Raw genomic sequence first — 20994 nt, 5'->3', positions numbered from 1 at the left:
TTCCAAAGCAATCGATTTCAAGCACCATTCAAGCACGCCGTTCTTTGAAAGGCCCACTGTTGGACCGATTTCCAGCAGTAAGTGGGTGGACTTGAGCATTTCCTGGAGCTGTTCAAAGATCACTGCATCATTCTGGAAATATAGGTGTTTGTTAAACTCAGGAGACGTGTTTAAGCCTATGTGCGGTACAAGATAAAACTGCCATTGAAGAATTAATAAGACAACACAAACTGCAATATTATACATATAAGTGACTAAGTTCCTAATTTCATCTGCAAGTTTTGTAGAAAGTTCGAGGGAAAAGGACAGCACTTTTCTGTGCGTTGTTTACAATTATTTGATTTAGAATGCTGGAGTGTGGGGCTTTCTTTGTGTGGTCTCTGCTTGTCTTTCATTTCTCATGTAATTTGCAGTTTAAACCTAATAAATTTAAATTTAATTTCCTTCAATGGTCAGCCTAATTTGATAAAAATGTGTAGCGTTTTGTCCTTTTCTTTCTAAATTTGTACATGTGTACATTCTAATGGGTTTTGCAAGTTTTTTCTATGTTTGACTTGTTAGTCTAAGGGAGATAGGCTTACGCTGTGCTTCTGTAATCCCCCGTAATTTTATACATTGTTTATATTTTTTACGTATATTTAATATATTTAAGTACAATTTGCGGATTTTAGAAATGAATATGTAATTAAAATATAATTATTCTATCTCATTTTGAATACTTTAATGACTTACGAAATCAAAATGTATTTTCGAATTTTACGTTAAAACGAATTCGAATTACGAAAATCGATTAAATTTAGAAAACGATCCTATCCGATTTTGGATTCGAATCCTAAAACTAAATTCCTAAGTCTAGCCCAATTGAATAAAGCCCAATATTATAAACCCATAACCCCATACTTCTACTCCATGTAAAACACAAAACACAAAACACCAAACCCCTCTATTCCTACTTCACGTAAAAACCAAAAAGGGCAAAACCCATCTCTCTCCTTTCCTGCTTCCTCTTCCTCCCTCTGCCCAGCCGCCGACCACCACGAGCACGCCACCAAGGCCGCCAGACCACCTCGCCGGTAAGCCACCGCTTCATCCCCTTCTCCTTCTTTCTTTCTCTTCCGTTCTCCTTTTTGTGTGACTCTCTTTCTCACTCGTTCTTTGTTGCCCGAGCCAACAGCCACGTCGCTGACCACCAGCTCTCACCACCACCTTGCTCGCGCAGCCCCCGCGTCGCCACCCAGCCTGCGCCGCCGCTGCCTTGTCCCTGCTCGCCGGTAGTTCTCTTTCCTCCTCCCTTTCTCTTTTCTCTTTTATTCTTTTGTTGTGGTTGTGTATTCAACTGATTGTGGATGACCACCACTCGTTCGCGCAGCCACCGCAAGTAGCACCACCGTGTGCCGCCGTCTCTCAGCCCTGCCGCAAGCCACCTCTGTCCGCCAGCCAACTCTCTCTCCTCCTTCTTGAATTGGTAACTTTCTTAAACCCTAAGTAACTAATTATTTTAAATTAAAGTTTGTTAATTTAGATTATGTTCTTAAATTAAATTTATAATTTTTATGGTAAATATGATTTTCAGATTTGATGTTGAGATTAAAAACGAATTAATTTTCAGTTTTGATTAATTAAAATTAAGATTAGGGCTTAATCATAATTTATTAACTTGAATTATGTTTTCTTGAATTAAAGTTATGGGTTTTGTGATTTAAATTATAAATTTGAGATTATATGGATTTTATAATAAAGTTATTAATTTTCAGATTATCTAATTACATTGAAATATTGATTTTTGATTATTTAAAGTATGAAATTCAAGGTTTTTATGATTATTAATCATGATGGGTTGAGTATGGATCATTGAATTGGTTGTGTTGAGATACTAGGAACGTAGATTGACCATGGTGAAGCTTTTAAATGAAATTATATTGCTGAAAATTTAAAGTACGATGTTTGCAAAAGTTTTCAACGAATTTCAATCACTAATTCAATAATCATGATTCTAGGAAATCAAATGTTTAAGTTTTGATATTGGGGAAAGTTCTAAATATGTTTAGGATGCATTTAGAATGCTTTCTTATGGTTGTCAATGATTAGGAATTTATTGGGATTATTTGTTGGTTGTTTTAGGCGGAGAATTCTCTTTAGGCGACTTTTGAAAGTGTTAAAGTGGCCTATCAGTTTGTTTACACAAGGTACGTACATACCTGTGTGCTTGGAATGTGTGCTAATTGTTGAAACCATGTTGAATCTTGTTGTTGAACTTGGTTATGTTGATATTATGGACGAACTGGGTTATATTGAATGTGCATGTTTAATACTGTTGGACAAACTTATTGAACTTATTTTGCACTATGAGAACTGTAACATGTTAGTATGGATGATTGATACAAACATGTTGGTTGGGAACACTAGATTATTCTATATGATTGGTTTGGATCGATTGGTTGTTGTTCCCTTTCTATCTTTTCACTACTTTATGAGGGCGGAGGACCTTGTTTAGTAAGTTGAAACTTTATGCCCATATACAGGGTTGCTCATGGTTAAAGGAAAGGTTGGATAAATTGGAATGAGTCTTGATTGATGCTTTTATGATCACTTACTTAATTCCAAGATAAAAACAGTTGTGAACAAATGTGAATTGTATGTCTTATGTAATGGTTGAGTCATAACGGAATCTCAATTTGTAAATCATGTAAAGTGAAACCGAATAGCAATAGCTTTAGACTGTGCACGTCTGAAGTGACGGACAAACAGGAGTTGGGGTTCATGGTGGTAGCCCATGGCCTTTTCTGGGACCGGATTGATCACCGTGTTCTATTTTTATTCAAACGTTCCTCGATATCGCAGGTCACTGAGGTTACGGAGTCGCGCCCGTACCTCGTCTTCCTTGGGGAAGACTTTTGGTTGGACAACTCGGTCCATTGTCTATTTCAACTAAAATAATATCATTGTCATTAAGTCTAGCTTAGCCTAGTCGAGTATGGTCGTCAAATTATTATGTTTTGTCTGTCCTTACTTATATTTATTAGTATCATGTTAGGGTTGTTGGTTTGATAGTATCATGCTAGGATTGTTGTTGTTTTAGTATGTAGTACTCAGCTTTGCTGATTACGTGCTTTGTTTGTGTGTGTTGATCATGGCTATGCCTTATTGATCCTGTGATGACCCATCTTTGGTGAGCAGTCTCTAAGGATCAATAAGCGTTGCCCATCTACAGGTTTGAAGATGATGCATCATTGGGATCGGGATTAGAGAGCTTGTAGTTCTATTCGTTTAATTAAGTGATTTAATTTGTTAACTTGGATTTGAAATTTGTCGTACTATTCGTATTTCCTTAATTCAGTTAATTGGTTTGGACCTAATATGTAATAGATTATTTATGAACCTAAAAGTTAGTTTTATGTTTTCCGCTGCAAAATTCTGAATAAGCCGTAACGTTTTCACACGGGCGATAATACTTTGATAATTCCCTACAGTTATATTTAAAAAGGGGTTATTTTAGAAAATGGGAATTGTTGGGGTGTTACAAAGTGGTATTTTTGAGCTAAAGGTTTTACTGACTTTTCGTGTCTGCTTTTCAAATTATTAGGCGCCTAAACTAGCTAGGTTCCTAAAACAAATTTCCTAGAATTGAGCTTCTACTTATTATATCATTCAAAAAATGCGTACTTTTTTTTTGGGGGACCAAATTCATTTTAATTTTGTTTGAAAGCATATTTATATTTCTTATTTAAATTCGAAATTAACTTATTAATTTGAAACTTTTCATTTATTCGAATTAAGTACGTTCCTTTTCTTTTCGAAATTTAATTAAATATATTCGAAATATATATATATATATATATATATATATATATATATATATATATATATATATATATATATATATATATATATATATATATATATATATATATATATATATATAAAAAAAAATCGTTTTTATTATTCATTCTTGTTTTATTCTTTAAACATTTCAGTGTTTTACTATGATTTATTATGAGAGATGGGTAGTATAGGAAAGGGCATATAGAATAGAAGCATTGTGTTTGCATTATATCAACATGATTGTACTTTATCTGCCTACTAACTGTTTGTGTCCTTCCTATGCTTTGCGATTGCTATTTATTCTTACTTATGGTGTATTGTGGGATCGTACGGTAAGTGAGAGTACTAATTACTAACATAGAAACTATGTTTAATCGTCATAGATCACTAATCATGTCTGACATAGAAGAGAATAGAGTAGGGAGCAACTCTAACCCTATCGTTCTGAGTGATGATGACTCCAGCCCTATCGTTCTAAGTGATGGTGACTCCAATCTTATTATGAGTGATGATGAAAAGGTGATGAATTATGAACCTGACAGTAGAATTCGTAGTCTATAGCACATTTGTCGCGAAGTAATGAAAACAAGTGCATATGGTAGTGATGATGAGGCAATTCGTGAGTATGACCGTGCTGTGGGTCAAACAAAAATGGATATCTACAAAGCCTTTCTGAGGGTTGAATCTGATTCTGAGCCTGAGATTGAGTTTGAGTTTGAGCCTGAACCTGAGCCCGAGCCCGAGCCTGAGCTAGAGGAAAATAATCATCAACTTCAAGGTCTACGAAGATCCTCAAGGCCAAGAAAAGAAGCTTATTATTGTGATATGGATGATGATGATGAACTTAAGTATGAGTTGTTCACCCTAGACGATTATAACGAATCAAAGGACAAGTCCGATGATGTCTCCCTTTAACTTTGCTTACATATTTAGTTGCGTGTGAGAAAATGTTGGACAATTCGCCCAACCATAGTTTATGTTTATATCGTAGAACCTTTTTACTTTATTTTGAGAACAGGTGTGTGTTAATATTTAGGATTGTTATCGACATTCTTTTGAGGAATAAAAGTTAGATTATGGATTATCCAAAGGATCAAAGTTTATTACGGGCACGCAAGGGGAATGTTTTCTTCTTTATTCAACCTTATTATTCGTGATGATTGAAGTTATTCCTTGTTTCTCAGCTGAATGTTCTGCATGCAAATATCATTCGTAGATGATTGTTCATTTTATGTGAATTTTGGATGTTGGTGTGATATTACATTGCTAGAGGATAATATAAGTAAAGTTTTGAACCTGAATTAGAGTATATTAATTTCAGGTCGCGTTCTAGGATGACCAACAGTAATGACCTAGCTGCTGTCTTTCGCCTCTTGGCGGAAAAACTAGCCCAGGAAAGAACTGAGCGCCCCAATTCTGCAGGAGACATGTTTGAAAGGCTTGCGAAAGTTAAGCCACCATACTTCAAGGGGCAAGCAGACCCGACCTTCTTAGAAAACTGGATTAGGGAGTTTGAAAAACTATTTTGGGTGGTAAACTGTCCTGAAAATATGAAAATAGGTCAAGCTGTCCTTTACCTAAAAGATGAGGCCGATCTATGGTGGAAAGAGAATGGAACTAGGCTAAGTGTTGTTGAAGGATTTAATTGGGACTCATTTGTTGTTGCATTGAGGGAAAAGTTTTATCCTCCTTTCATAACAAAACGAAAAGCGCAAGAATTCATAAACCTTGGGATGGGGAGTATGACTATCGCTGAATACTATAGTAAGTTTATAACTTTGTCGAGGTTTGCACCTGAGGTGGTAGCTACTGAGGAGCTAAAGGCTCAGAGGTTTGAGCAAGGGTTGACCGATGAGATTCAGTTGGGATTAGATGGAGAAACCTTTACATCCCTAGATAATGTGCGTGAGAAAACCACCCATATTTATGAATTGCAGTCTAGAAGGGACAAGAAAAATGTGGTTGGGGAGAAAAGAAAAGAGTTTAATGCTGGGAAAAACCAAGGGAATTTCAAGAAAAGTACGAAAGTGAACAGGAATGAGGGTGGAAATGGAAATTTTCAACAGAGGAACAATCAGGGGCACAACAATAGCAACCAATCTGAGAGAGTGCATCACTGTAAGAGATGCAACAACAACCATCCTGGTAAAAACTGCAAGGGAGAATTAGTGACATGCAACTATTGTCAGAAAAGGGGCCATAGGGAGTATGAGTGCTTCACCAAGCAGAAAAAGGAACAAAATGGTAATGGAAGTGAAAATCAAGTGAGGTTTAACCAGTCTGGAAGACAAGATTCAAAGCCTGGAGGGGCACAAAACAATCAAGGAAACTATAATAAGCCCGCAAATGATAACAACAACCAGAATAAGACTCCGGGCAAACCGTTCTTGATGTCTAGAAATGAAGCTGAATATTCTGCAGACGTAGTTCATGGTACTTTTTCTATTAACTCTGTGCTAGTTAAAACATTATGTGATTCGGGAGCAACTTATTCTTTTGTTTCGTCATCTGTTGTTAAGAGTCTGAATTTGGTAGATTTTGAGTAATTGATTTACCTGTTAGTATACCTACTAGTGTAACCATAAGGTGTACCAAGTTGTTTAAGAATCCGCCTTTTAAGATAAAAGATTGCGTTTTCTTTCCGATTTGATAGAGTTTAATCTGGGAAACCTATATGTAATTTTGGGGATGGATTGGCTAAGTTTGTTCAGGGCCAAGTTAGAGTTTGTAATTCAGAAACTAAGTATAAGGAACCCTATTGGAAATTTGACCTCATATAAACGTTTTGGGAAGACCAAGAACCTTGGGGTTATTTCTGCAATGCAAGTGAGGAAATTGATGATAAGGAGTGTGAACTATTTTTCTGTAGGAGCTAGATGTGAGTTAAGAAGTCGGAATGAAGATCGAGGATGTTCCAACTGTGAATGAATTCATGGATGTGTTTCCTAGTGAGATTGCAGGTATGCCACTTGCTAAGAGCCGTTGAGTCCCCTATAGACTTAGTTCCTAGAATGACGCATATATCTAGAGCACCATATAGAATGACACCTCCTGAAATGAGCTAATTAAGAAAAAGTTGCAAGAGTTGTTTGGTCAAGGAATATATTAGGCCTAGTGCATCACCGTGGGGAGCTCCTGTGTTGTTTGTTAAGGAGAAAGATAAGAGTATGGAATTATGCATCGATTTTAGGGAGCTAAACATCATCAAGAGCAAGTATCTATTGGATCAATTGAACTGGGCGAGTGTGTTATCGAAGAATGATTTGTGTTTGAAGTATCACCAATTGAGGATAGCTGATAAAGATATACCTAAGACCTCATTAGGACTCGTTATTGTCATTATGGGTTTAGAGTAATGTCTTTTGGGTTAACCAATGCACCTGCCATAATTATGGATTTGATGAATAAGATTTTCTACGAATCCCGAATTAAGTTCGTTATTATGTTACTGATGGTATCCTGATTTATTCAAGGAATGAAAAGAGCATAATGAAATCTTGAGGATTACTTTGGAGACGCTTAGATAGAATCTAGTTTTATGTGAATGAAGTACACAAATCTTGAAGTCATGTGCGTATAAGTGACACCGGTGGAAAAGTGAAGGACTATATTGATCGAAAACCACGTTACGTAAGGGAGTAAAATTAAGAGAAGATTCGAGTGGTCCAGGATTGTTAGAAATTTGTTGTCTTGAAAAGAGGGGAATATATGAATTGGTGAAATACTAGGATTTAAGCCCAAGAGTTATAAATCCATGAAAGGCGTAATGAGGTTCAGTAGAAAAGGAAAGTTGAGCAGAAGGAGTGTCTGTAGATCCTGCTAAGGTTCGAGCTGTGAGTGAGTGACCTACTCCAAAGAACGTGTCTAATATTTGAAGTTTCCTAGGCCTATTTGACTGTTATAAGAGGTTGTGAAGACTTTAGAAGAGAGCAAAACCAATGGCAAACTTGTTGAAAAAGGAATCAAAATTTGAGTGAAGTGAGAAAAGTGAGGAAGCTTCTAGATTTTAAAAGAGAATTTGACCTCCGCAACTGTTGTCGCGTCAATTGAAACCTTGTAAGCCTAATTACCAAACCCATGACCTAAAGTTAGTTGCTATTGTGTTACCTGCGAATATTTGGAGACATTACCTTTATAGGGCAACACGTAAGATCCTTACCGAGCACAAAAGTCTGAAACTTTGGCAATAAGGCCCAGTTGAATCTTGGGGACAACATCGAAAAATATACTGCTTTCCACCCTGCAATTGATGGTCAGCCTGGGAGGACTAACCAAACTACGGAATATATGTTGAGAGCCCGTGTTATTGACTTTAAGAGTAACTGGGGAACCACCTAGATTCGATTGGATTTCTTGAAAGATAGTTACCATACGAACAGTAAGATGTCACATGTTGAGGCATTGTATGGGAAAGAAGTGTAGAGGTTCCACTTGTTGGGATGATTTTAGTGAAAATATAGTATTGGGGGCAGAATTCGTTGAAGAAAGGAAATACCCAAAGTTATTCCCTGAGATGAGTTACGAGGGCGTAACTCGTTTTCTTTAAGAGGGGTAGAATACGATATAAATTCGCGCTTTTTACCTAATTTTATGGTGTTTTTATGCATTTTTATGCTTATTTTAGCAAATTATTCATGTCGATGCAAGTAAATAGATTCTTCGCGTAACAAATAGGTGTTCATGAGTAATTCAAGAAACTTTAAGTTGGCAAAAGAGTGTACATAAATGCCACAAGTATTTCTCCAATGAGAATGAGTTGAAAAGTTTGGAAAGATAGGTGAATTTTCGTGTCAAGTTTCGGGACGAAACTTCTTTTAAGAGGGGTAGATTGTAATCCCCCGTAATTTTATACATTGTTTATATTTTTTACGTATATTTAATATATTTAAGTACAATTTGCGGATTTTAGAAATGAATATGTAATTAAAATATAATTATTTTATCTCATTTTGAATACTTTAATGACTTACGAAATCAAAATGTATTTTCGAATTTTACGTTAAAACGAATTCGAATTACGAAAATCGATTAAATTTAGAAAACGATCCTATCCGATTTTGGATTCGAATCCTAAAACTAAATTCCTAAGTCTAGCCCAATTGAATAAAGCCCAATATTATAAACCCATAACCCCATACTTCTACTCCATGTAAAACACAAAACACAAAACACCAAACCCCTCTATTCCTACTTCACGTAAAAACCAAAAAGGGCAAAACCCATCTCTCTCCTTTCCTGCTTCCTCTTCCTCCCTCTGCCCAGCCGCCGACCACCACGAGCACGCCACCAAGGCCGCCAGACCACCTCGCCGGTAAGCCACCGCTTCATCCCCTTCTCCTTCTTTCTTTCTCTTCCGTTCTCCTTTTTGTGTGACTCTCTTTCTCACTCGTTCTTTGTTGCCCGAGCCAACAGCCACGTCGCTGACCACCAGCTCTCACCACCACCTTGCTCGCGCAGCCCCCGCGTCGCCACCCAGCCTGCGCCGCCGCTGCCTTGTCCCTGCTCGCCGGTAGTTCTCTTTCCTCCTCCCTTTCTCTTTTCTCTTTTATTCTTTTGTTGTGGTTGTGTATTCAACTGATTGTGGATGACCACCACTCGTTCGCGCAGCCACCGCAAGTAGCACCACCGTGTGCCGCCGTCTCTCAGCCCTGCCGCAAGCCACCTCTGTCCGCCAGCCAACTCTCTCTCCTCCTTCTTGAATTGGTAACTTTCTTAAACCCTAAGTAACTAATTATTTTAAATTAAAGTTTGTTAATTTAGATTATGTTCTTAAATTAAATTTATAATTTTTATGGTAAATATGATTTTCAGATTTGATGTTGAGATTAAAAACGAATTAATTTTCAGTTTTGATTAATTAAAATTAAGATTAGGGCTTAATCATAATTTATTAACTTGAATTATGTTTTCTTGAATTAAAGTTATGGGTTTTGTGATTTAAATTATAAATTTGAGATTATATGGATTTTATAATAAAGTTATTAATTTTCAGATTATCTAATTACATTGAAATATTGATTTTTGATTATTTAAAGTATGAAATTCAAGGTTTTTATGATTATTAATCATGATGGGTTGAGTATGGATCATTGAATTGGTTGTGTTGAGATACTAGGAACGTAGATTGACCATGGTGAAGCTTTTAAATGAAATTATATTGCTGAAAATTTAAAGTACGATGTTTGCAAAAGTTTTCAACGAATTTCAATCACTAATTCAATAATCATGATTCTAGGAAATCAAATGTTTAAGTTTTGATATTGGGGAAAGTTCTAAATATGTTTAGGATGCATTTAGAATGCTTTCTTATGGTTGTCAATGATTAGGAATTTATTGGGATTATTTGTTGGTTGTTTTAGGCGGAGAATTCTCTTTAGGCGACTTTTGAAAGTGTTAAAGTGGCCTATCAGTTTGTTTACACAAGGTACGTACATACCTGTGTGCTTGGAATGTGTGCTAATTGTTGAAACCATGTTGAATCTTGTTGTTGAACTTGGTTATGTTGATATTATGGACGAACTGGATTATATTGAATGTGCATGTTTAATACTGTTGGACAAACTTATTGAACTTATTTTGCACTATGAGAACTGTAACATGTTAGTATGGATGATTGATACAAACATGTTGGTTGGGAACACTAGATTATTCTATATGATTGGTTTGGATCGATTGGTTGTTGTTCCCTTTCTATCTTTTCACTACTTTATGAGGGCGGAGGACCTTGTTTAGTAAGTTGAAACTTTATGCCCATATACAGGGTTGCTCATGGTTAAAGGAAAGGTTGGATAAATTGGAATGAGTCTTGATTGATGCTTTTATGATCACTTACTTAATTCCAAGATAAAAACAGTTGTGAACAAATGTGAATTGTATGTCTTATGTAATGGTTGAGTCATAACGGAATCTCAATTTGTAAATCATGTAAAGTGAAACCGAATAGCAATAGCTTTAGACTGTGCACGTCTGAAGTGACGGACAAACAGGAGTTGGGGTTCATGGTGGTAGCCCATGGCCTTTTCTGGGACCGGATTGATCACCGTGTTCTATTTTATTCAAACGTTCCTCGATATCGCAGGTCACTGAGGTTACGGAGTCGCGCCCGTACCTCGTCTTCCTTGGGGAAGACTTTTGGTTGGACAACTCGGTCCATTGTCTATTTCAACTAAAATAATATCATTGTCATTAAGTCTAGCTTAGCCTAGTCGAGTATGGTCGTCAAATTATTATGTTTTGTCTGTCCTTACTTATATTTATTAGTATCATGTTAGGGTTGTTGGTTTGATAGTATCATGCTAGGATTGTTGTTGTTTTAGTATGTAGTACTCAGCTTTGCTGATTACGTGCTTTGTTTGTGTGTGTTGATCATGGCTATGCCTTATTGATCCTGTGATGACCCATCTTTGGTGAGCAGTCTCTAAGGATCAATAAGCGTTGCCCATCTACAGGTTTGAAGATGATGCATCATTGGGATCGGGATTAGAGAGCTTGTAGTTCTATTCGTTTAATTAAGTGATTTAATTTGTTAACTTGGATTTGAAATTTGTCGTACTATTCGTATTTCCTTAATTCAGTTAATTGGTTTGGACCTAATATGTAATAGATTATTTATGAACCTAAAAGTTAGTTTTATGTTTTCCGCTGCAAAATTCTGAATAAGCCGTAACGTTTTCACACGGGCGATAATACTTTGATAATTCCCTACAGTTATATTTAAAAAGGGGTTATTTTAGAAAATGGGAATTGTTGGGGTGTTACAAAGTGGTATTTTTGAGCTAAAGGTTTTACTGACTTTTCGTGTCTGCTTTTCAAATTATTAGGCGCCTAAACTAGCTAGGTTCCTAAAACAAATTTCCTAGAATTGAGCTTCTACTTATTATATCATTCAAAAAATGCGTACTTTTTTTTTGGGGGACCAAATTCATTTTAATTTTGTTTGAAAGCATATTTATATTTCTTATTTAAATTCGAAATTAACTTATTAATTTGAAACTTTTCATTTATTCGAATTAAGTACGTTCCTTTTCTTTTCGAAATTTAATTAAATATATTCGAAATATATATATATATATATATATATATATATATATATATATATATATATATATATATATATATATATATATATATATATATATATATATATATATAAAAAAATCGTTTTTATTATTCATTCTTGTTTTATTCTTTAAACGTTTCAGTGTTTTACTATGATTTATTATGAGAGATGGGTAGTATAGGAAAGGGCATATAGAATAGAAGCATTGTGTTTGCATTATATCAACATGATTGTACTTTATCTGCCTACTAACTGTTTGTGTCCTTCCTATGCTTTGCGATTGCTATTTATTCTTACTTATGGTGTATTGTGGGATCGTACGGTAAGTGAGAGTACTAATTACTAACATAGAAACTATGTTTAATCGTCATAGATCACTAATCATGTCTGACATAGAAGAGAATAGAGTAGGGAGCAACTCTAACCCTATCGTTCTGAGTGATGATGACTCCAGCCCTATCGTTCTAAGTGATGGTGACTCCAATCTTATTATGAGTGATGATGAAAAGGTGATGAATTATGAACCTGACAGTAGAATTCGTAGTCTATAGCACATTTGTCGCGAAGTAATGAAAACAAGTGCATATGGTAGTGATGATGAGGCAATTCGTGAGTATGACCGTGCTGTGGGTCAAACAAAAATGGATATCTACAAAGCCTTTCTGAGGGTTGAATCTGATTCTGAGCCTGAGATTGAGTTTGAGTTTGAGCCTGAACCTGAGCTCGAGCCCGAGCCTGAGCTAGAGGAAAATAATCATCAACTTCAAGGTCTACGAAGATCCTCAAGGCCAAGAAAAGAAGCTTATTATTTTGATATGGATGATGATGATGAACTTAAGTATGAGTTGTTCACCCTAGACGATTATAACGAATCAAAGGACAAGTCCGATGATGTCTCCCTTTAACTTTGCTTACATATTTAGTTGCGTGTGAGAAAATGTTGGACAATTCGCCCAACCATAGTTTATGTTTATATCGTAGAACCTTTTTACTTTATTTTGAGAACAGGTGTGTGTTAATATTTAGGATTGTTATCGACATTCTTTTGAGGAATAAAAGTTAGATTATGGATTATCCAAAGGATCAAAGTTTATTACGGGCACGCAAGGGGAATGTTTTCTTCTTTATTCAACCTTATTATTCGTGATGATTGAAGTTATTCCTTGTTTCTCAGCTGAATGTTCTGCATGCAAATATCATTCGTAGATGATTGTTCATTTTATGTGAATTTTGGATGTTGGTGTGATATTACATTGCTAGAGGATAATATAAGTAAAGTTTTGAACCTGAATTAGAGTATATTAATTTCAGGTCGCGTTCTAGGATGACCAACAGTAATGACCTAGCTGCTGTCTTTCGCCTCTTGGCGGAAAAACTAGCCCAGGAAAGAACTGAGCGCCCCGATTCTGCAGGAGACATGTTTGAAAGGCTTGCGAAAGTTAAGCCACCATACTTCAAGGGGCAAGCAGACCCGACCTTCCTAGAAAACTGGATTAGGGAGTTTGAAAAACTATTTTGGGTGGTAAACTGTCCTGAAAATATGAAAATAGGTCAAGCTGTCCTTTACCTAAAAGATGAGGCCGATCTATGGTGGAAAGAGAATGGAACTAGGCTAAGTGTTGTTGAAGGATTTAATTGGGACTCATTTGTTGTTGCGTTGAGGGAAAAGTTTTATCCTCCTTTCATAACAAAACGAAAAGCGCAAGAATTCATAAACCTTGGGATGGGGAGTATGACTATCGCTGAATACTATAGTAAGTTTATAACTTTGTCGAGGTTTGCACCTGAGGTGGTAGCTACTGAGGAGCTAAAGGCTCAGAGGTTTGAGCAAGGGTTGACCGATGAGATTCAGTTGGGATTAGATGGAGAAACCTTTACATCCCTAGATAATGTGCGTGAGAAAACCACCCATATTTATGAATTGCAGTCTAGAAGGGACAAGAAAAATGTGGTTGGGGAGAAAAGAAAAGAGTTTAATGCTGGGAAAAACCAAGGGAATTTCAAGAAAAGTACGAAAGTGAACAGGAATGAGGGTGGAAATGGAAATTTTCAACAGAGGAACAATCAGGGGCACAACAATAGCAACCAATCTGAGAGAGTGCATCACTGTAAGAGATGCAACAACAACCATCCTGGTAAAAACTGCAAGGGAGAATTAGTGACATGCAACTATTGTCAGAAAAGGGGCCATAGGGAGTATGAGTGCTTCACCAAGCAGAAAAAGGAACAAAATGGTAATGGAAGTGAAAATCAAGTGAGGTTTAACCAGTCTGGAAGACAAGATTCAAAGCCTGGAGGGGCACAAAACAATCAAGGAAACTATAATAAGCCCGCAAATGATAACAACAACCAGAATAAGACTCCGGGCAAACCGTTCTTGATGTCTAGAAATGAAGCTGAATATTCTGCAGACGTAGTTCATGGTACTTTTTCTATTAACTCTGTGCTAGTTAAAACATTATGTGATTCGGGAGCAACTTATTCTTTTGTTTCGTCATCTGTTGTTAAGAGTCTGAATTTGGTAGATTTTGAGTAATTGATTTACCTGTTAGTATACCTACTGGTGTAACCATAAGGTGTACCAAGTTGTTTAAGAATCCGCCTTTGAAGATAAAAGATTGCGTTTTCTTTCCGATTTGATAGAGTTTAATCTGGGAAACCTATATGTAATTTTGGGGATGGATTGGCTAAGTTTGTTCAGGGCCAAGTTAGAGTTTGTAATTCAGAAACTAAGTATAAGGAACCCTATTGGAAATTTGACCTCATATAAACGTTTTGGGAAGACCAAGAACCTTGGGGTTATTTCTGCAATGCAAGTGAGGAAATTGATGATAAGGAGTGTGAACTATTTTTCTGTAGGAGCTAGATGTGAGTTAAGAAGTCGGAATGAAGATCGAGGATGTTCCAACTGTGAATGAATTCATGGATGTGTTTCCTAGTGAGATTGCAGGTATGCCACTTGCTAAGAGCCGTTGAGTCCCCTATAGACTTAGTTCCTAGAATGACGCATATATCTAGAGCACCATATAGAATGACACCTCCTGAAATGAGCTAATTAAGTAAAAGTTGCAAGAGTTGTTTGGTCAAGGAATATATTAGGCCTAGTGCATCACCGTGGGGAGCTCCTGTGTTGTTTGTTAAGGAGAAAGATAAGAGTATGGAATTATGCATCGATTTTAGGGAGCTAAACATCATCAAGAGCAAGTATCTATTGGATCAATTGAACTGGGCGAGTGTGTTATCGAAGAATGATTTGTGTTTGAAGTATCACCAATTGAGGATAGCTGATAAAGATATACCTAAGACCTCATTAGGACTCGTTATTGTCATTATGGGTTTAGAGTAATGTCTTTTGGGTTAACCAATGCACCTGCCATAATTATGGATTTGATGAATAAGATTTTCTACGAATCCCGAATTAAGTTCGTTATTATGTTACTGATGGTATCCTGATTTATTCAAGGAATGAAAAGAGCATAATGAAATCTTGAGGATTACTTTGGAGACGCTTAGATAGAATCTAGTTTTATGTGAATGAAGTACACAAATCTTGAAGTCATGTGCGTATAAGTGACACCGGTGGAAAAGTGAAGGACTATATTGATCGAAAACCACGTTACGTAAGGGAGTAAAATTAAGAGAAGATTCGAGTGGTCCAGGATTGTTAGAAATTTGTTGTCTTGAAAAGAGGGGAATATATGAATTGGTGAAATACTAGGATTTAAGCCCAAGAGTTATAAATCCATGAAAGGCGTAATGAGGTTCAGTAGAAAAGGAAAGTTGAGCAGAAGGAGTGTCTGTAGATCCTGCTAAGGTTCGAGCTGTGAGTGAGTGACCTACTCCAAAGAACGTGTCTAATATTTGAAGTTTCCTAGGCCTATTTGACTGTTATAAGAGGTTGTGAAGACTTTAGAAGAGAGCAAAACCAATGGCAAACTTGTTGAAAAAGGAATCAAAATTTGAGTGAAGTGAGAAAAGTGAGGAAGCTTCTAGATTTTAAAAGAGAATTTGACCTCCGCAACTGTTGTCGCGTCAATTGAAACCTTGTAAGCCTAATTACCAAACCCATGACCTAAAGTTAGCTGCTATTGTGTTACCTGCGAATATTTGGAGACATTACCTTTATAGGGCAACACGTAAGATCCTTACCGAGCACAAAAGTCTGAAACTTTGGCAATAAGGCCCAGTTGAATCTTGGGGACAACATCGAAAAATGTACTGCTTTCCACCCTGCAATTGATGGTCAGCCTGGGAGGACTAACCAAACTACGGAATATATGTTGAGAGCCCGTGTTATTGACTTTAAGAGTAACTGGGGAACCACCTAGATTCGATTGGATTTCTTGAAAGATAGTTACCATGCGAACAGTAAGATGTCACATGTTGAGGCATTGTATGGGAAAGAAGTGTAGAGGTTCCACTTGTTGGGATGATTTTAGTGAAAATATAGTATTGGGGGCAGAATTCGTTGAAGAAAGGAAATACCCAAAGTTATTCCCTGAGATGAGTTACGAGGGCGTAACTCGTTTTCTTTAAGAGGGGTAGAATGCGATATAAATTCGCGCTTTTTACCTAATTTTATGGTGTTTTTATGCATTTTTATGCTTATTTTAGCAAATTATTCATGTCGATGCAAGTAAATAGATTCTTCGCGTAACAAATAGGTGTTCATGAGTAATTCAAGAAACTTTAAGTTGGCAAAAGAGTGTACATAAATGCCACAAGTATTTCTCCAATGAGAATGAGTTGAAAAGTTTGGAAAGATAGGTGAATTTTCGTGTCAAGTTTCGGGACGAAACTTCTTTTAAGAGGGGTAGATTGTAATCCCCCGTAATTTTATACATTGTTTATATTTTTTACGTATATTTAATATATTTAAGTACAATTTGCGGATTTTAGAAATGAATATGTAATTAAAATATAATTATTTTATCTCATTTTGAATACTTTAATGATTTACGAAATCAAAATGTATTTTCGAATTTTACGTTAAAACGAATTCGAATTACGAAAATCGATTAAATTTAGAAAACGATCCTATCCGATTTTGGATTCGAATCCTAAAACTAAATTCCTAAGTCTAGCTTCATCCTGAACGTGTCTGCAGCCGTCATCCTGAACAACTTCTCAGAATCTTCCGTGAATGAGGTGCATTCTATCGTGCCAGTACCATCAGATGCCACAAAATTGTAGGTAATTCTGCAATGATCATGTTCAAAAGTGTTACACAGCATTACATGTATTCGTCAGTAACAAAGCATTCTAAAGTTTGTAGCTTACTTGGGAGTAGACACGGTATCTGCTTTGCATCTGGTGCAAGTGTAGGTTGTCCCTGCTGGAATGTCTCCACACCGTCCACAAGCAGAGCACCCCAAGTATGCATTGATCGTGCTCATTTGAGGGTTGGGTATTGTAACCCTTAGCCAATGGCGCTGCTCTTGCAAGGTGTTGCATGGCTAGGGAAAAAAGTCGACAGGTTCACAAGTCAGGCACACTTCTTTATATTCCGAAGTGCATCAACATTACCGGAACAATAACACATACACTATCTGTGTATCACTTTTTCTCATATGAGTGTGGGTTTCCAGCAGGTTTAAGCTCAGTTACCCTGGGCCACTTTCTTGAAGTCAGTGATGGTTACCAGGTGTTTATGTTGTGATCGCTTTATTATGATTATGAAGCAACATTATAATGTATTTCTTTTCTTACTGAATGCAAAGTTATTGTAGTTGGTTGGATGACATTTTGTTGTTACTTAGTTTAGCAGTTATGCAATGCAATTTAATTTAGGTTATGCAATGCAATGTAAACACAGTGATGATGTTGTAGCAGCCCTTATATTTCCTATCTATTTTTAGCAGCTATGCAAAGCAATTTAGTTTAGGCTATTCAATATCTTCGAAGTTACTTCCATTATCCGTTTTTTTTTCTGTTTGCTGACATTTGTTTCTTACTTAGCTTAGCAGTTATGCAATGCAAACATAGTTCAACACTGATATGCTAGCCTAAAAATATTAGTTTTAGTTGTTGGAATTATGAAATCATCTGCCATTATTGTTTCATTCACTGGTGTTGTAATAATTGAAGACGATAATCAAGGAACATAGGACAAAAGCAAAGGTTTATACCCTTATCAGCCTCAGGGAATCCAGTGTGATGATCACCTTCTGTTTCGTAGGGTTCCTGACATCCAATACTCTTGCTTGCCTGTCACTTAGCCAGTCAGTGCGATTTTTGACCCTACAAAACATATGGAGGTTATTTGCCAGGTATTCTATGCTGTGTTTTTAAAGGGTAAGGAATAATATGTGTTGTGTTACCATTCCCTCAATGCGTCTGCTCTTTCTCCTTTTGGATCAGTAATGATTCTAGTTGACATAGTAGAACCAAGCGAGAAGCCTGTACATTACGCATCGTCTTTGGTAAGATTCTTTGTGTATGCAGACACTAATGGAGGATTAAGGTAATCAATACCTTTATGAGAGCTGCCTCTCAAAGCCGTGAATCCAAAAACAGTGAACTATTCTGCCATGAGGAAAGCGGCTTGCAATGTTCTCCAGTCAGCTCGTTCCAAACAGAAATCGTCATTGGCTGCTCATTGCTGCAAAATTGGGGAAGGTTTGGCACGTATGATTAAAGTGCAAGATGTTTAGATTTTTAAATAGGGTATGAGTTGTACCTATGGTCTGTCACCACAATTTCACGAACTAAGTATTCGCGTTGTTCAAATCCAGTGACTTTCCGTGCTTCTTCTTCGAGGTACAGAACAACAGCAACAACATCTGCGAATAAAAGGAGCATAGAAATAAGTATTGACGCATGTGTAGAGTATCACAACATGGTAGGAAAAAGGGTAGTTTCTTACCAAATCTTTCAGTTGGATCATACACTCTTCGGATGGTGGCTAGGCATTGGTATTCTGGTAATATCGGGCCTGACTCAGCATTAATTCGTTGGATTACCGCCTGTGAGCCAAAGCTCATCTGGTATCCAAGCAGACCATATTTCGCGTCTTTGGCTTTCCAATATTCATCGCTGGGTTTAATCGTAGCATTAACTATTTCATAACTCCCTAAGTGTTCAATAGCTTCCTTGTAGACATCGACTTGATTTCCAAAAAGTGCAGCACGCATTCGATTTCCCTGCATAAAACAATAGCATACAACATCTTAAATACGTAAGTACCACCAGTATACAAAGTATAGGAATCCAAAAAACTATGTTAAAAGGACCTCTTATTTACCATTACAAGATAGAATTTCCATGATTTAAAGAGATGAAGAACTGAAAAACTCTGCTGCAGTGGTCTGAATCCCATGCAAAGTTGTTCAGCTTCTTTAATCGATTTTGGAGCTTCTTTGGCTGCTGGTTTTCCTATTGGTTCTGTAATTGGGTGTTTAGTGATTTCTCTTAGTTTTAAGCCTTTACTCTCTAGTTGCCTATGAACCAAGTGAATCTTCTGATAAAACAACAAGCTGGGAAATTCCTTTGATTTTATGATTTAAAACATTTGGTTATGCATTTATAACGGGATGTTCTCTCTCATTGTTTCATTCTTGAATTCTAAGTACTGCCTCCATAATCAAGTATATTTGAATCTGACTCCTCAAGCTCAGACAAATTTCAAAAAAGGCTTAGCTGCATTTTGTTCTGTGATAGGTTGCCTATTATATTTCATGGCCGGTTTCTTAGTTCATAAGTGTAGTGTTAGGTTGCATATGATATACAAGATAGAGTAGATATCAGTATGGGTATATTAAGACTTGAGAAATTGCGTGAAATTCATCACAGAAAAATAAATCTAATATTACCTATGCTATTTTTTTCCCATCTAGTTCAGTAAATAGATTTATGCATACATGTTCACCCTAACTTAACCCTTGCAAGACTAATTGATGTATGCACAAAACTGGTCTCGGTATAAGAAGAATAGTTTTGTGACTTGTGTCACTTAAGTTTATAGGTTTTCTAGCAGATTAGTGTTTAGTTTCCGACATCTCATATTCTCATATTAATAAAGTGTGCGGTTGCTTCTTAGCATTAGGAAGACCTATGTCACTATATGCAATTTATCTGTAGTAGTATATTTTCATGTTTGCATACGACTAAACCGACATAAGAATATATCATAGGTAGCCTAAGTAAGGAGAGGATGTGTCCCATATATGCATGCATACTTGGTAAACAAAACCGTAATCATATATGTTCAGCAATATGGGAGCATAGTCGAAAGTCCTGTTTTCCTAAGGCAACGGGTTTTAAAAAAGAAATTAGTAGGCGAGAACGGTAACTGGATTTTATCTATTGACACAGTGGGTTTATCTATTCACATAGTGCAGAGCTTAATCTTTTCTAAATGGCAGCTATGCATTGGGAATGAGGCAGCAGAAGGAAGACTAACATTTATAGGGAGAACACTGATGTCCACCACTCACACATAAAACATGCTTTGGGAATAACTTAGCCTGGTCAACATTTCATTTAAATCACTAATTTGGGTGGCCTCAAACTGCTGACTTTACTGTGTAAATCAGATTGATACACATGGCATCCAAGCCTATTCATGGTTGGGCCTCCCTGCTCTCCACTGTGTGAACAGATAAAATCCACCAAAGACTTTGCATCATAATATAATATAAACTAACAACTGTATGGCCATACTCCCCTATAAAAAGCAACACCTATCCTCTATTCAGCCTCAAACTAAACCCACCCCTTAAACAAAGGCTCTTCAGGCATATCATTTTCTGAAGGACAATAAGCTCCCGTTCACCTAAAAGCCTCAAAATTAAACGTTCCTCAAATGGCAAGTGATGTCAAGATCGGGTCTTCTGTTGTACCCTTTGGTACACAACAGATCGTATTCATCATGCTTAGATGGTGTATGAATACCTGGATACTTACAGAAATATCACAATTAATATGAATGTTCTGATGTACTGTCGATACTAAGTATCATGGTCTGATGTATTGTCGATACTAACACGACATACATTTAAATTACCAGGCCATGTGTAGGTTTGATGAGATGAAGGTTTATGAAACTGAGGGTTGACACCACTAATTCCCAGTTCGATTGGCTGTCCCCTCAGGCTATGCGCCTTCAGAATCAC

At 36.6% G+C, this 20994-nt stretch overlaps 1 protein-coding gene across 3 annotated transcripts; it reads left to right on the top strand.

Annotated features, from left to right (window-relative positions):
- Positions 1–711: 711 nt before the first annotated feature.
- Positions 712–14459, top strand: LOC130470360 (uncharacterized). 3 transcript variants are annotated; one of them, XM_056840361.1, is made up of 9 exons: positions 712–1073; positions 1175–1271; positions 1370–1465; positions 2122–2186; positions 5144–9133; positions 9235–9331; positions 9430–9525; positions 10182–10246; positions 13193–14453. In XM_056840361.1, exon 5 carries the CDS (start codon positions 5157–5159, stop codon positions 6366–6368), a length of 1212 nt encoding a protein of 403 aa, XP_056696339.1. In that variant the 5' UTR covers positions 712–1073; positions 1175–1271; positions 1370–1465; positions 2122–2186; positions 5144–5156; the 3' UTR covers positions 6369–9133; positions 9235–9331; positions 9430–9525; positions 10182–10246; positions 13193–14453. The 3 variants fall into 3 exon arrangements, with proteins under 3 accessions (XP_056696339.1, XP_056696338.1, XP_056696340.1); XM_056840360.1 differs by lacking the exon at positions 13193–14453 and adding an exon at positions 11237–11471; XM_056840362.1 differs by lacking the exons at positions 712–1073; positions 1175–1271; positions 1370–1465; positions 2122–2186 and having other exon boundaries at positions 5338–9133; positions 13193–14459.
- Positions 14460–20994: the final 6535 nt, after the last annotated feature.

This window comes from Spinacia oleracea, chromosome 3, assembly GCF_020520425.1.
Source record: "Spinacia oleracea cultivar Varoflay chromosome 3, BTI_SOV_V1, whole genome shotgun sequence".
In the NCBI taxonomy this organism is placed as follows: Eukaryota; Viridiplantae; Streptophyta; class Magnoliopsida; order Caryophyllales; family Amaranthaceae; genus Spinacia; species Spinacia oleracea.
Note: the sequence above shows the minus strand (reverse complement) of the source record. Positions and strands in the feature narration are given on the sequence as shown.